Genomic DNA, 17,325 nt, shown 5'->3' on the forward strand with positions numbered 1-17,325 from the left:
ACGAATGGCCATCGTGCAGTTTGTCTCGCTCAACCCCGGTCAAAGCGTGTAGACCCACATCCTGAGGTGGGTCGCTGCGACACGAGTACAACCTATGTATGTGGTTTCACACTACGCGGAACTGTGACCCGGGTAGCCAGAACCCAGTTAAGAGTACCAATGTGAAAGGGGCTTTACATACATAACTTGACTAATTACAATTTAATAAAATGAGAAATTCTGTATCTATTATTCATTAACCTAAACTAAATATGCTTACAGAACAGTGCTCCCTGTATTTGTGTTTATTGTACATCAACAATTACTTCTGTAAACTAAAAGATCTCTCTTACAGACCATAACAACATATGACATATATACCATTTTTTAAAACAGAAGCCACCATTATATAAGGTAACATTAGATTATTCAAAGACTAATGCTTATTGTGGTCTATGAAATCAGCAGATTCTGTAGTAGAAGAGATAACAGGTAAAAATGTAGAGCGTTAACCCTTTGCGGTCCTATGTCGGAGCAGGTCCGACATTACAATTTTCCCTTTCCACTCCGATGTCAGACCCTGTCCGACATCATCAAAAAGACACCAAGGTCTCTAGTGGTTTTGTTCTCTGGAAAAAGCCAAGAAAACCTTTCAATGGCCGAGAGAAGCAGAAAAAAAAGGACGTGTCTGTGCTATACACATGCACCACAGATAACACGGACACAAACAAAGAAGAAAACTGCTTCCAAATCCAGAGTGCAAAGAATATCACAGACATTTGCAGAGCTTTTTGAGATGTTATAGTAATAAAATAATGACTTAGATCACATTATTGAGGAATTTGGTGATAAAACGAGTGATCAGGAGAGGATTTATCAGTATGCACGACTATGAAGAGGTATGTCAAAAATACAGCGAACATGGGGTGGAATTGGCTGGAGATGCAGTACTGAGTCTCCTTTTGAGGTGCACTGCTTTTTAAACCTCTGAAAAAAAAAAAAACTTTACAGCGCGTGTGAAAATAAATTGACGTGCCTGATAAGCGCTGAATAAATGGACCGCAAAGGGTTAAAGATTCTATGTAAAAAAAAATAAAAATAAAAACACGGTGTAAATGTATGTATATATTAGTGTACTTCAGTTAGTAAGCGTTATATGCCTGCATGTGTACATTTCAACAACAATTCATTTTCAAGATACAGTAAAGTAATTCATGATCTGCAACATATATTTGATCTAATCCCACATACAATGAAAATGCTTAGCACAGGTTCATATTGTTTAGAAACACTAAAAGAAGCTTTTGTTTTTAGTATTTCTGAATTCAGTACTATTGGGTGTTAACTTGTTATGGATACATTATTTTGTTATCATTAAGTGGTAAGTTAAAGCACAGGCTGGAGATAATCAATGTTGAGATAAGTAATGATCCCTTGTAGCCATATTTAAGTAGATGTTTTCCCTGCAAGAATAATATATAAATAAAAGAACAATCCACAGAGACAGTAAAATTAGTGCAGTGTTTTTAGTACAACTATTGCTACAATGCAATGGTTGTTTTTTCCAACCTAATCAAAAGAACAGTCTGTTTTTATGTCATAGCGTTTAATAGCACATTTCCATAGGTCAAACTCAGGCATTATACAGCATGTCTAGACAAGTGATTGCTGTAGATTCCTGGTTTCAAAGAAGGTAGGTTAGTCGGTGCAGACCATGTTCAAATAAGACACCAAATTACTGTCAGTGCTGCCATTATTCCGTTTAGCATTGCCATGATGTAGCCAATGTGAAAGGAATGGCCAGTTAACTTCCTGAAAAAAAGAAAATATATTATATTATACATACCAAAAAGAAGAGCAAGAAACAAACAGCAACAGTGCCCTCTGATGAAGGCTATAGCGTGTGGTACTTGACCTTAACATTCATGGTGCCCTCACCTTCCATTCCCGGTCTATATTCCAATTATTTCATGGTATTACACCTGTAATGGCATGGCACTCGAGAGAGTTTCCCAAATCAATGTTCAGTAATAATGTGAACTGCAACTGCTGGTGTACTATTATCCAGAAACTTGCTTACTTCTACATCTAAGACCCTGGTGTAGTGTGTTAAGTATACAATTTATTTAAAAATAAATAAGTCTATAGTCACCTACCAGGGGACATCGACATGTAAGAAATGAGAGATATATACCTTAGTTCAGCACCAAATAGAACCAGAATTCCCTTGACAACAATCGACATTCACATAACGTGTCAGAAATATAAAACAAGATCTTATTTGAGAATAAAAAGGGTGCACAACTAATCTAATATTACAGGAAAGAAAGGCTATTGGTTAGAGATATTCCTGAACAGTATACAGTTCATTGATTCCTTAGTCAAAAGATTACAACGACCACAAAATTATTTGCATACATGGCTAAGATACTAATATGGTCAATCAATCATATTTCATATCAAAATGCATGAGAATTAATTTAACTTCCCATTCAGAACAGAATCCAACATTCCAGTAACTAATTTATCTAATTAGTCTTACTGTGTTAATTTAGATGTGATCTACCAGTCTGACAACATGTTATCAACTTCAATTGGTTCTATATTCAAATTAACTCAGAAATGGGGCAATGCTCAAATTATCTGGATTTATTAGGCAATTCCTTTGAATTACACATTTCAGAAAGAAACGCTGATGTACGGGTAAGCAAGCTGGGTTGAGTTGAGTGGGGGAAGGGGGTGACGCTAGAATCACAGTTGAGCCCTCTTGAGGTGTTGTGGGCTAGTCGATGAAAAACAGCGAATGGAAGGTGCCCACTTAAAGACCCCTGAGAAGTACCCTATTTAGCTCAATCCAGATGGTTGTCATGCTGATGCGCTGGGAGACCGCACTGTGGTTGATCCCCGGAGCCAGCATTTCGCAGCTGTTGTGTGTGCTGATATGCTGGGGAGGCAAAATAAGCTGATCCCTGGAGCCAGCATTACACTTCAGCCATCGCAAAAGGATATCGACGTCATCAGATGGAAGGAAATGCAAATGGATGGAGACGCAGATGGATCACATTAATTTACTGTAAAGTTACTTAGTTGGTGCTTACTTGGCGCAGAGTTCAAATCAGCATGAAGTTTTAACATCTACTCTCATGTAATATCTATCAACAAACAAAATACATTTCTTGCACACTCCAAAACAGGAAGTTATATTCTATTCTCAGAACAAGGTATCTACTAACTTGACAGCATTAGCTACAGTTAATTTATCGAGTCATAAATTGCTTTATATTTAATATGTTGAATACTTTCGATTTTCAACAAATAAGTCTTCTCTGGGTGATGAAAACACTGCAGTTTCTCCGATCTCTCTCTATCTGAAGCGCCACCGAAAGAAAAGAAGATGGTACTTTGCTTGATGTAAGCATTGTATTGCGTCGGCTCTCAGCAAAACAACAGTTCTTTTCAAAGTGAGGCAACTGTTGATTTCTAATAGTTTTGCAACATTATCTTTGACTTGTCGGAAGGTTTCCAATTAGAAATAGTTTCGTTGATAAGATGTAACTCACAGCTCAAAGAATGCGTTGCAATTGAGAAATTATGTAGTTTGTAAAAGGGTTCTTGTTGCAATTACTCTGCAAGGGCTACGAGACCTTCCAGAGGCACAGCTGCCAGATCTTGCCTCAGTTCGTTTCATGGTTGGTTGGTCAAGCATGGTTTCAAACTGCTTTCGGATCAATCTTTTTTCCTGGTTCAGTCTCTTGCAGAGCAGAGAGCAGGGCTCTCTTCAGAGCTGATTTCAGCCTCCTCTTAGTCTTCTCAGAACACAACTTAAGACCACGACTTTTTGCTTGTCCCAGTCTTTTTAATTAAACCGTGAACCGTCTTGATTGGATCGTTAAATTCATGGGTGGTGTTTAAAGTAAAGCCTAAACACTGGTTGGTTTGTCTCTGGGCCACTCCTTGGCCTTGCCCATAGTGTGTAATTGACAGTTCAACCAAAGTTCCTTTGTCTTGTCAAGGGTGTTTGAGACCTGCTTCTCGTCCTGGGAAGAGACCTGCTTCTCGTCAATGTCCAAAATTGCCTGCTTGCAGAGATCTCAGTTCATGATTACGCAAAGAAACGGTTACGACCCAGCTTCACAAAGCTGCATTTGTCTCACTTTGACCAAAAGATGGGAGAAGAGAAAAACATTAACTTGCAACTTTCTCACACTTTTAATGGTTCATATTAGGGATGTAAATATCATTTAATAAAAAAAATCTGTTAACCATTTAACTGTAATTACACCATCAAACTAAATACCCTTTCCACATATATTTAGTTTGTCATGCATGACAGTTGTTTACCAAACATAAAACGAGGCAGCTGAGAATGCAAATCCTCTTTAATTGCATCACGTTTGTATCACATTGATGATAGTATCTCCATCACGGTTAATCTCGATCCACTACTGGGGACACTTGTTTCACATAAAATAAAACACCATTAAAAGAATTAAAATAAATACAGGTTACCATCTCATAAACTTAGCATAGCAATCATTAATTCATCTTTCAAGATTCTTATGAATTAATGCTATGAATCCATTTTAATAGCAAGTACGTAAAAGAGAAGATTTTTTTTCATTGCTTGAAATGACCACAGAAACTGCAACTTTAAGAAACTGTGCCCACAACTACTGAACTAAAACATCTTAATTTAAAAAAAGTAATAATTTAAACCACTGTACTCAAAGATGAATGAAAATGTCATCTGTTATCATACAGCTAAGGTTCTCAAGCTTCACTGTTCTGTGACCCCCTAGTTCTAGCTATAAAATTGACTATGGAATATTTTTTACAGTCAACAGTAAAAAAAACAAAAAAAAACCCAAAAAATCCTTCTAGGCTGCCACGTTTTACGCGATTGTATCACAAGGACAGCTTCTTGATCCAGCTTTCGATTTTGTCAGTGAGAGAAAAGACAAATAAATCTCATCCTTGGAGTGATGTGTTAAGAATGGTTAAGTGATCAAAAATATCTGCAGGGAAACCATGCAAAGCAAGCCATTTAACACAAGCTTTTCAGGTTCTTTTTTTTTTGTTGTTAGCACTTCTTTTGCTGCAGTGCCACTCGATTCCCCTTCATTAGTCCCGTTTCCAACACTTTTCTTCAGAAAACTGTCAATTGTTTGATATTTATAAAGCAACTTTTTAACACCCTTCACAACAAAAATTACAGACTACAGAAGTGCATAACGCTGATGTGGCAAGTTGGTTGCAAGGTAACCAGTTCAGAACTTTCAGACAAAGGCAGGTAGGGCGAGGGACTCATTGGGAGTACAAGTGAGTAAAAAGTAGTAATAATAACAATACATTAACGGACTTGCTTCTTAAACTAAAATGCTTTTATTTCACAGGTATTTGACATAACTTTGCTTTGAACGCTCCATCTTTACACTCCTCCCTTTTCAATTTTGACGCCAGCTGCTGTGCTCCGGGTACGAACACTGGAAATGGACAGCTTGTGACTAGTTTGAGAGATGTTTTCAGTCGAGTAATAATCCCGACGTCATGTGTTGCCAAATAAAAAAAAGTTACAGGCAGAGGAATTGCAGAGTTCAGAGGCAGTGCATAAAGAGCACATGTTTTTGTTGGATATTTACTTTTAAAACACAAAATGTGGACAGATTTTTATCAATTTGTATTATACGCTAACTGATGTAAAAACGGTTTGCATTTACTTATCGGTTAACCTATTACATCCCTAGTGTATATAAATATCCACCAATAACCTGATTTAACTGCATTGTCCGCTACACTGGCACCATAAATCTTGCTTTCAGTTTAGGAGGAGTTCCATGCACATTGTAGACACTGAACCTTGCAGGACAGTAAATGCTATCTCGGTCAATTCTTGCCACGGTGCTCGATTTTCCCAGAACAGCACCATCTGACTCTAAGCCCAACACTCTCATGATACATTTACAATTAGGACACCACTCATTTGCAAGTGAAATGATATCTTTCATAGAATCAGTTGGATAGCTTGAGCTGACTGTCGGGGCCTTTTGTTATCCACACTAAAGCTATGCAATCATTATTCAAAGCTGAAATCCTGATTGATAAGGATGTACAAATGTACTGTTTATACACCAACATTTGCCAACACCCTTGTAAAATCTGAAATGGACCAACCTACTTATTGCTAGGGGTGTGCCCGGGTCCGAGCATAAACTAATATTTGTAACGAGCATGGACCCCTTCCCCTTGGTCGAGTATGAATATGAGTAATGGGTTCTCTGCACACCCCTTCTTGTTACCCACTCAGCATGCATCTTTTTCTAAAGATCTGAATGGTTTAATAACCATTCATTTTGGTGTGAGCTTATAATGTGGATATTCTATTAAATACATTTCAACCAACAACAATTTTAGAAGCCCTGGTAGGGATTGTTCTACTTTGTTTATTTATCTTTCAATATTATAAGTGGTAATGACCTTAATACTAACCAATAATCCATATACTGCTACACACAACAAAAAAGGTTGCCGTACTTTCGTTTCATGGATAGTTTTGACTTAATGCACCAAATAATGGGGGAAGTTGCCATCTGCTGAGGCCTTTTGTCCTCCTGTTCTAATCCCCATGCAGGATACTTGCATCCAAAAAAAAATTGCTTTCTCTACCTTGTTCAAATTCAAAAGCCAGAAATCAAACGGCTGACATTTTTACTTTTCAATACATTTGTCAAATACTTCAAACGCTACTGTAATGTCTAAAAATGGTTTACTCTTAGACATGTTAGCACTTTAAATGTCAATGTGCAGTGATTTATCCTTTATTATTGCACTTGAAAAAGTTGTTTATATTGTGACTGTTAAATTCCACTAATAAAAGTATTATTATTATTATTATTATTATTATTATTATATTTTTTAAATCAACTGCATATTGGTACTTTCTGCAGCAGGGCATAACCACCTGCATCCTGATACTAGGATGTGAAGTAGATGGAGGACTGAATGAAGTAGATGGGGTACAGAATACCATATATTACATTTAACTCCAGTACTTAACAGACCACGGAGTTGCATGGATTTGCCCTTTGGAATTCACTGAACTGAAAGCAAGTTGCTATTTCAGACATCTTTACAAGCACTTACTGTAGGGTGGTCATGCGACCGAAACGTTTGCACAGAGCACTTTTTGCACTATATTAACTTGTTTGCCTGTTCTATAAATAAAAAAAAAAAATTGCGCAAAATTTTGATTTTGTAGTAATTTATCGCCACTCATCAAATAGCAGCGTGTGGATCATTTTGGACTCTTAATTACTTCAGGCACTTGAAGATCTACGCACCTGGTTTTGTTTGTTTGCTTGGACTTCGCTGTTAAGGCGCAGTAAGGACTTTATTTAAAAGGATACCCAACACACCAATAAAGAACAATAAAGGTTAACTTCGAAAAGCTTGCCTAGCAGCAGTTGCAAGGCAATGACTAATGTAGACGACTGATGTAAACAAAAACATACGTTTATTCCTACAGATATACCTATGCATATGTGTTAACATTTTGCTCATTATGTATTAAATGAACAAAGACAAATGAAAAAGGCGCCAAATGATTATATCAAGCCCATGCCACGCCAAATGTCAAAGACCTTGACAAATTGTCTATAGAAACCTGTCTATGCTGGCGGCTTATTCTAGCAGTTAATACACAAAAGACTGCAAACAAAAGCTGAAATTATGCAATTACCTGAAAACAGCTTGTTGACTCACCAACAGAAGGTATGCCTATGCTAATTTAATTAACAAGCTCCAACATATTCACCCAAACATCAGATCTTACACCGAAATGTACTGACCAACGGGATTCAATTTTGTATAAACAAAAGTTTGTCAGACAAACACCATACTTTATAAAACATATTAAATCATATTTGATTACAGCAAAATAATTAAAACATTGAAACTCGTGATTCAATTATTTTGCACAAACATACGTTTAAAAGTTACTTGCAGCAGGACTTTGTCATAAAAAAGCAGACAATGCCAATTTTTATAATTGTAAGCATTTGCGTAACGAAGACAAAAAAGAGCTAGAGAGATTATAGGAACATGACAACACATTTACCAAACCCTTACTATTCCACTAACAAGATACACAGTCATATTTAGTGCATATACTGTAAGTAAATAAATACATATCTAAGATACAGAAGGATCAGAACCCAGCTATGTATTCCGAGACAAAATAAATTGTTGAGAAAATTCTAAGAACCACTGTACTAACCACCTGCAGCCTGGCCTTATTACATTTTATTTTTGGGGGATTATAGAGTTTGATGGAATTAAAAATAAAGGGCATTACATTTGTGATATTTCTGATTAGACACTTTAGTATACCTCCCCTTAAAAAAAAAAAGGTTAACCTTCAAATTATATTATTTATTTCAAGCTTTTATTATGCTACATAAAATAACTATTCTTCTATTTTGTGTTACTTTATACACCTCTGCTGTTCATAGTCACGCTCTTTTTTCCTTAAGGGATAGGATCTGTCAACTCGGCTGCTATCAAGATTTAAAAAATAAATAAATAAATGCTGTTACCACAGCTACACATTTTAGCAGCTGCAAAATAAAATAAAATAAATACAAGTATCTGCAGCATTCTTAAGCCACTTTCACACACAAATGCCGGTACTGAGCCATCTCAGAGATTTATTAACTTAATTAATGAATTTATTGAAAAGACCCATTCACACGGCACAAAACTGTGCCATATATGCCAGTCTAATACTATCATACCCCTTTCACACAGCTAAACGGATCATGGGAGACCGAGTCTGAAGAATGTGCTTCTCTTCACCCAACCCACCCGTCGGAACAGCGGCGCTCCGTACTGCCTACTGTGTACTATGAAAGCAAATATATTAAATACCAATAACATGGCTATGGGCTTAGGAAATAAATACGACACTTTCCAACCTTTATTAATGACCTCTCTGAAGAATAAAACATACTGTTTTTATTCTGCACAGAACTGCTCACTCAAGCACAATTCTAAATAAAAGCTTACAAAGAGGTGCTTATGGGGACTCCAGGCGCAAAAATTATATTAACATTTAATTGCAGACACTGAAGCAGATCATCATCTTGTTAACTCGGATATCATGACATGCATCCACATTATATCTTAACAAACGCATGGTTCTCCACAGGCTATTATTGGATATTATACTAAAGAGTAGGGAGATCCACAAAAAGCGTTAGCAGCATCCCTTTAGTCTATCAGGTATTACAGCTGGACTAAAAGCCTTAGTGCCCTTGTGTTTTGAATTACTAACTCTAAATGTAGAAGACAGAGAATGGTGAAAGGGACATTCCAATTTTAACACACAAAAAATTCACTTTGCTTACACACTGTACTGAATTGCTACATTTTTATAACCCTACGGACATGTTGTCAGTTTGATCTAGTGCAGTTAGAAGCAAAGTTAGCAACAACAACAAATAAATAAATAAATAAATAAATATTTGAGCGGTTATGATTCTATTAAAAATGTATCCTGCTGGTTACAAAAAGCCTGCATGCTTCAATGTTAGAACATGTTAAATTTGTTCTGGGCTCTAGACTATCAAATACATACACACACACACACATATATAGTTAAAAAAAAGTTATTTGGCTGCTAAATGAAATGTGTGTACAAATTAGATCCTATTTTTGATTAAACAAGTAGTTTACATTTTTCCACTGAATTAAGTCAAACTATTTTATAGGTATACATTCTGTGCTCTACAAATACGCAGGACATTAATCCTTTCTGTCTGTATCCAATGTGAGCAGTAGGTTGCTGTGATTGGCTGATTGGTCACTCTGTAAATCAGTCATGCTCAATTAATACCTCCTGGGTACATTGGCTAAATTTTGTTCTGAAGAATTTTAACAACACACTAACCAATGAACTCAGCCTGACCTGCACCAATAAGCTATTCCTCCGGCCAGAACTGCATTCCATCCCTAACGTTATTGTTTCCTGCTCAATCACAAAAAAAAGATACATTTATATCTAATTCTATTTACAAGGGAGATGGAGCCTTGTCAGTTAGCCTTTATTAGAAGACATTTACATTAATTTACTGTTCATGCTCTGGTAATTATAATCTCTTAGAAATGTGAAGTTATTATTAGAAGGGTTAAGGTTTGTTTTTATTTATTATTGTGATCACACTGCTATTATGAGTCTTTCTTAACCAACTATAATTCCCTTTGCAATGAACACAACCAATGTAGTCCTTTACAACCTGTGGAGTGATTGTGTAGCGTTCAGTAATTACAGTGCAATACATATTAACAGAAGATTAGTCTTAATGTGACTTGAATGCTGTTTAACTGAAAATGACATGCATGAACAGTGGAGTTTAATATAATCTGAATGGAAAAATAAAACTAGAACCTCATTTAAATAATTTCCCAAATGGTATATTAATGTGAATGGTTCCTCTTTGATTTATGTGAACAGCCATGTAAAGATAACCTAAAACTGGGATTCATGGTTGACTAATCACATGCACTGGTATACTGTGATGTCCCAATCACCTACAGCATTATTTATTTATATATGTTATTCTTTTCTTTTTTGCTGTAATCATACAATCTGGTAAAGGATACAAATGTATTGCACAATGTACGGTATAAACTCATTGGATGTTTTTAAACAAACCTGAATGTTCCATGCAAAACTGTACCATAAGCACACACATTTTACATGCCTACCTGAGTTTGTGTTACTTCATTCCTTATCACTGATTCGTTGTGGGGCTTGCTTATTAAAATCGTGCCTCTTTTTGAAGAGGAGACAATTACATATTCATGAATCTCAAGATAATTAGTAAGCAATACTGGATTATATTGATAAAATATATAATACAGAATGAATGCATTACAATTGTAAGTACCATGATATCAAGAGCGCGGTTCTGAAAATAGAATCTTCACTAGTTCACAAAATTAAGTGTCCCTCACCCAACCAATCAGAGGTCAGATCTCATGCATAAATGGGGTATGATGACCTAGACTGAGTTCACGTCAGTAAATAAACGCCAATATGAAGTTCAATAACAATAGAGGAATGGTTTGAAAGATAAAATATGTATGTGATGCATATAATACTGTAAATACAGTAATAAGAAAAACCCAGTACACTCCTTTCACAACGGGTGTGGAGTGATCTTTAGGTGACTATTCACTGTTGTAAAATAAACTCATTCATTAAGTACATTACTGTCTAGTTTTTTGTTTGTCTTGAGTGTCTTTATAATGATTTTGAGTTTTTTTGTAAATAAATGTACATACTGATACATTTGTCTAACTATATATTGGTATTGCCCAACATCTTCTGTAACCTAGAGATGATTGCACTCAAAAGAGGCATACTGTTGGACCCATATTTTTTTATATATACTGTGTGAATTATTCTTGCATTTAGGACCCAAATAATGAAGGATTAGTGCTGAGCATCAAATATACAGTGGACTACTCATGAAAAGCAGACAAATTTGTTGTAGCACATGGAGTGAATTGTAGCAGTTAAGAATAAAAGTACCAATGCTGCTCTCATGTTCCAAAACATATGAGCTTAACACAAGCAGTGACTTTACCATAATAAATCACAGCTGTCAGCAAAAGCTACTTTCCACTAACTTCCAATTCTGACTTAAATACCAGAAACACGCTGTATGCACAACTTAAACACTTTGAACTTCAGACATCAATTTCCTGTTGAAAAATTTTACTTTTAGCCACCATCTCCATTAATTCTTAACGGGTATATTACCTCAAAGCCTTCAGACAATAGAACAAAATGCAAGGTTTTAAATACCTAAATCAAGCATAAAATATTAAATGGTAACATGAAAGGTATACACAAAAAATTAACCACCAATCACGTGCATTTGATAGACAAACTCATTTCCAAAGATGCCAAGTAGAGCTGTATATATAGATCTTGTGTCAGCTTATTTCCAGTTCTCTCCTGAACATAAGCACATTCCTGTGCTGTAGGCAGCAGCATTGATTTCTTGTTTATGGAAAATAAATAAATAATGCCACCTGCATACAAAAAGATTAGGTTGTAGTAATTACTAGTGTGTGTGTGTGTGTGTGTGTGTGTATATATATATATATATATATATATATATATATATATATATATATATATATATATATATAAGCTTAAAAGAAGAATACTTCTGTTATTAACATGGTAATGTAATGAAGTGCAATGATTTACACATTTAAAATAAACTGAGATCTATAAATGTGTATGTGTTTTTTTTTAATCAAATTTAAGACAACCTGTCTGTCTCCAGACATGCCCTGTTAGCAGGGCCCTACTGTTTTAGACTTATACTCATTACAAGACGGAACACAAACAGCACAACTACAGTGTTATAAACAGGCAGCCCTGTATTTTTAACTACAGCATTTGAAATTTGTGGACAATAAACTGATAATTTATTGACCACGTTTTTAAAGCACTAAAAACAATTTTTCTTAAAATGTAAACCGTTACTGCAGGGCTTCCATTTGTTTTGGTAATGGAACAGCTGATGCACTTTACCGAATGCAAGTATGGGCTTATTATGCAACTTCAATATATTTAATGTGACACTAATGACTTCACAGTTAAAATTTCAGAACATTACAACACGTTTCTGTGCTCTGAATGTCAATAATGATTCACAAAACACATACTGACTTTTCACGTACTCTGCATTATCCTCTTAGAATTATACACAAGGAAACATCTAGCTCAGAAATGTGTCTCGATAAATTAATGAGGGCATTTTAAACTAGATGAATGTAAAAATATAACATTAGTAAACCTGGTGCCATGTTTAAATGTACTCTAGCTGATAAATACCCCAGCATACTGCATATTTGTAAGATATATCAAATGACTGAACTTCTACTTTGCTAGAAATTGGAAAGAAGTTAATTCTTTGATATTTCCCATTTTAATAGAGCAGCAGTTAAAAAAAAAATAATAGGTAACGTGTACTGATAAAGAATACAGTACCAGTAACTCCAAAGTGCAGCTATAAAATAGAATACTACAATATTGTATAAGATATAATATCAATAAAACATGCAATAATAACCAATAGCTAGTTCTGCTGTTATTAGGATGCTATAGTTGTACAGTAGGACCTGGGTTTGAACAGTCTTGGTAGGTTACCCTGCCTAAAAGCTTAATGTACATTTATATTTCAAATGTATTTAACCTTCAGCCAGGCCAGTTTGGTTGTACAGTATGATTCATTGAGGGTGAAAACCTCACACTACTCCTGCACGTACTGTCCAGTGCTGGGTTTCAAAACTCATCACATGAACCACAGTCTTAGATTTTATGGCGCTTTCATGCACTACAGTATAGACAAAGCACAAATTATTCAACAGAGACATGATTGTTTAAACTCCTGGCTTAGGTCATTTTAATAAAATGAACTTAACCAAGTTTCTGTCTATACTGTGCAAGATTACAAGATGGTGTGTGTATGTGTGTTTTTATGTTCATAAATATAAGCATTATCCAGCAGTGCCATCTAGTGGTTAATATTTATGTAAACAATGCAGCATAAATTCAATATTATACAGAAGACAATTATGGACACCCTCATTCTGCAGTAATAATGTTAAAAGATAAAACAATTTTTATAGTTTCCCTTTTTATGTGTATAATGTGTATTATATCTATCTATCTATATATCTACATCTGCATCTATATCTATATCTGTATATATATATATATATATATATATATATATATATATATATATATATATATATATAGCTATATTCTATATCTTGGTCGCTTTATATCTCTTGGGATCCAGTCTAGTATCTCATTTGGTCTGTTTTTCTTGCTATATTTTCCTGTCTCTTCTTGTTATTCACAGCATGCATCTTTCCATACTCTGTTAACTTGCTTGTAATTTTTGAGTCTTTGCATTGAAGGTCCAGGTTTCGCAACCGTAAGTTAGCACTAGTAGCACACATTGGTCAAAGACTTTCTTCTTGAGACATAAGAGTAGTTTCCCTTTCAGAATCGTGCTTCATCTTCCAAAGGCACTTCAGCCCATTTTTGCTCTTCTGTTGATTTTGCACATTTTGTTCTCTGTTTGATTCTCTGTATACATAGTTACTGACTTTTTCAAGTTTGATCCCATTGGCTTCAATTGCCTGTGGAGTGGTATATTTATTGAACATGACTTGAGTCTTCTTCAGGTTAATTTTCAAACACGCTTTGATGCTAGCCTTGTGTAGTTCTTGTATTCTTTTTTGTAATTCTTCTGGGCATGTTGTAAATAAGAGGATGTCGTCAGCAAATCGTAGGTGATTTAAGTAGGCTCCCTTGATCTTCAGCCCCTTATTTTCCCAATACAGTGTTTTGAAAATGTCTTCTAGGGTGGCGGTGAAGAGCTTTGGGGAAATTGTATCTCCTTGACAAACTATTTTTTTACTCTTAATTTTGTCGCTGTTTTTATGGAGTCTTAGTGTGGATGTTGCATTCTTGTCTGTTTATGTGTGTGTGCGTGTATATATATATATATATATATATATATATATATATACACACACATACACACACACACACACACACACACACACACCAGATATAGGTAATGCAATTTTAGATCCAAAATATGAATGAAATGGTGTGCACAGTATTATTGTAAATGGAACAGTATGTCCTGTAGAATTTTTAAACATTCAACTATTCTCCAATTTAAACAAATAAAAACAAACACATTTAAATAAAAACTGCAGTATTTTAAAAACTAAGCAAAATTCTGAATGCTGTAGGTATTTATGTATAAACACAGCACACCTAAATGACTGTCCAAGAATAATGGTCATGAAATAGAGGTCTAGGTCAGCTACAAATGCTTGAGGAAGTTTAATACGTATGTTAACTTAAACCAAATACTGTAATAGTTTCCCATTTCAAAAAGTAATAAACCCGGAGTACAATAATGGGCAAAAAGAATGATGAAGAGTAACATTGATAACATACCTAAAGCGTGCTGGAGAGAGAGGAGTCGGAGGAAACATTCCAGGTTCAAATGAATCAAAGTAAGTCAAGGTCCAGGAAAAACTGCAACAGGCCAGCCCAGCACTCAAGGACAAAACCAGCAAACTCCAAAATCCTGGAAAAAACATGAAATTAGAAATGTATACAAAAATGTATCACACTGAGAAACAGCACCCAAAGTGCAACTTGGTGAAAGCGAGAAAACTGACCTAAGGGCTACCGCTGGACTGTAGATACAATATGATGGCAAACAAAAACCACAATACACTTGGAATTTGAAGCAAACTTGCACATATTGTATTCTATATTTGTACCACTGTTGCAGACAGAATATTAAATGTATTCCAATTAAAAGAGACAGAAAATAAACAATATAAATCTGAAAATGTTCTGATTCAAATAGTTCCTTTTAAAGTGCAACACGTTTTAAAACATTGAAATCTATAAGGTTTTTACTGAATGACTGTCACAGCCTTTTACATTAACGGCAGGTAATAACTCAGTCCTGGATATTGCTTCAGCTATGTTCTGCATGGAACATACTAAATATTTCTGTATTGGATTCCAGATTATGAATTTTATAACACCTAAGTAAATAAATATAGAATACTTAGATACTAATTTGAATAATCAAAAATGTTATATATTAGCCCAGAAATGATAGCCAACAAACTATTACAGGTAGTACTGTAGTATAACAATACAACATACTGATTTTCAGTTTTAGTATAGGCCCCTATGCATTACCCAGTATGTTTATTTCTGTACCATCTTCATTTTTTTCTTTCTCCAAACGTAAATCTGTAAGATGGATAAAAAAAAAAATCAGCTTTATAATTCAAGAAGTGTCTTGTGAAAAATAAATACTGACATGGTAGTTATGCATTCAGCTAAACACTGTGGGATACTGGTCCATATATACACATCAGTGGTGTTAGAAAACAGTATTGTTCACAAACATACTATGATTACACACCATTCCTATTATTTGTTTATTTAGCAGATGCTTTTCTCCAAGGCGACTCAGAGACTAGGGTGTGTGAACTATGCCTCAGATGCAGCGTCACTTACAACAACCTCTCATTCGAAAGCCTGATCACAAGGTTACGCGACTTGCTCGGGGTCAGTGAGTATATTGGGATCTGAACCTGGGACCTGGTTACAAACCCCTTTTCTTCAATGACTGGACCACACACCCTCCTGTTCGTAGATCCAAACCTAACCTTAAGCATAAGAGCCTTCCACTATTAACAGTTAATATTGCAAAACCAAAACACATGAACTGCTAAAAGATATTACAAACAAAAATGATTACGTATTGCTTCATAATTGTGCAAATAAATATGAGTGGTTGTTAGCTTTTTCACGGTGGTGGTGGTGCTTTCATTTTGCTGTACAACATTCGGTGATCACCTTCCACTGTGCAAAAAGATATACTGGCTTTTATATTAGGCATAATGTTGATTAGTTTACCTTTTAAAAAGGCATAGACGAATGCCAAAAGAAATGCAACAACGGAAAGTATTGCAATGCAACAAATCATTGAGAACACTCTGGCTGGCCACCTCTTGCTAGTTTTGCTGGTGGAGGAACGCACATTGTTATGTGACACAATGTTCCCCGTCTCATAACTTTGCAGTGTTGCGCTTCTGGCCTCGGCAATTGCTCGAGAACTTCGATCAACAGGATCGTCTTCTCTCACCAAATCTTCATCGAGGTTTCGAATAATATTAATATCTGTGTCCCAATTAACTGGAGATGAATCGGTCGCTACTTTCTGTGTCTTAATGCGTACACTTCTCGGCATTTTATTACCTTACGTAACCTGCAGTACTGGGATTTAAATTTTGATCGCAGGTTAAAAACAAATAAACAAAAACAATACCAAGCATAGGCTGTACTTAAAAATAATGACAACAAAAACAACTTCCGCCCACTTTATAATTTACACCAGTAGTACTTCTACTATATTTCAAATCAAAATAACACAACTCCGTTTAACGAAATAAAATTGCAGCCGCTAACAAAATGTTTGTATATCTATATAAACTAGACGGATACGATTAACATACACAAAACAAAAAAATAATCTAAAATACTTCTTAACACTGTTTTCAAAACGCCGCTGCTTCTTCCAAACACTTTCAGCCTGTAACACCAACCCCTTCCACTACCCAAATCATTCCAGCCAATCTCTTGTCACGGCGCCCTTTCAATGCATTACTATAATTGGCTACAATTCAAGTCAATCTACATTTTTTTTT

General features: G+C 35.3%; 1 protein-coding gene across 1 annotated transcript; it reads right to left on the minus strand.

The window, feature by feature from the left end:
* Positions 1 to 1,032: 1,032 nt before the first annotated feature.
* On the minus strand, positions 1,033 to 17,282 carry LOC121322300 (ADP-ribosylation factor-like protein 6-interacting protein 6). Its single transcript, XM_041262083.1, has 4 exons — positions 16,535 to 17,282; positions 15,809 to 15,862; positions 15,044 to 15,176; positions 1,033 to 1,791 (listed from the first exon to the last, which is right to left on the minus strand). The coding sequence occupies exons 1-4, from the start codon at positions 16,866 to 16,868 to the stop codon at positions 1,698 to 1,700; spliced, it is 615 nt and encodes a 204-aa protein (XP_041118017.1). The 5' UTR covers positions 16,869 to 17,282; the 3' UTR covers positions 1,033 to 1,697.
* Positions 17,283 to 17,325: the final 43 nt, after the last annotated feature.

The sequence above is a fragment of the Polyodon spathula genome, chromosome 10 (assembly GCF_017654505.1).
Source record: "Polyodon spathula isolate WHYD16114869_AA chromosome 10, ASM1765450v1, whole genome shotgun sequence".
NCBI lineage: Eukaryota > Metazoa > Chordata > Actinopteri > Acipenseriformes > Polyodontidae > Polyodon > Polyodon spathula.

Excerpts from the sequence above, each read along its gene's own strand:
- LOC121322300 (XM_041262083.1), bottom strand. The coding sequence starts at position 16,868 with ATGCCGAGAAGTGTACGCATTAAGACACAGAAAGTAGCGACCGATTCA. Across the intron at positions 15,177-15,808 it reads TACAGAAATAAACATACTGG|GATTTTGGAGTTTGCTGGTT; the intron begins GTAATGCATAGG and ends TGTTTTTTCCAG. Across the intron at positions 1,792-15,043 it reads CTCTCTCCAGCACGCTTTAG|GAAGTTAACTGGCCATTCCT; the intron begins GTATGTTATCAA and ends TCTTTTTTTCAG.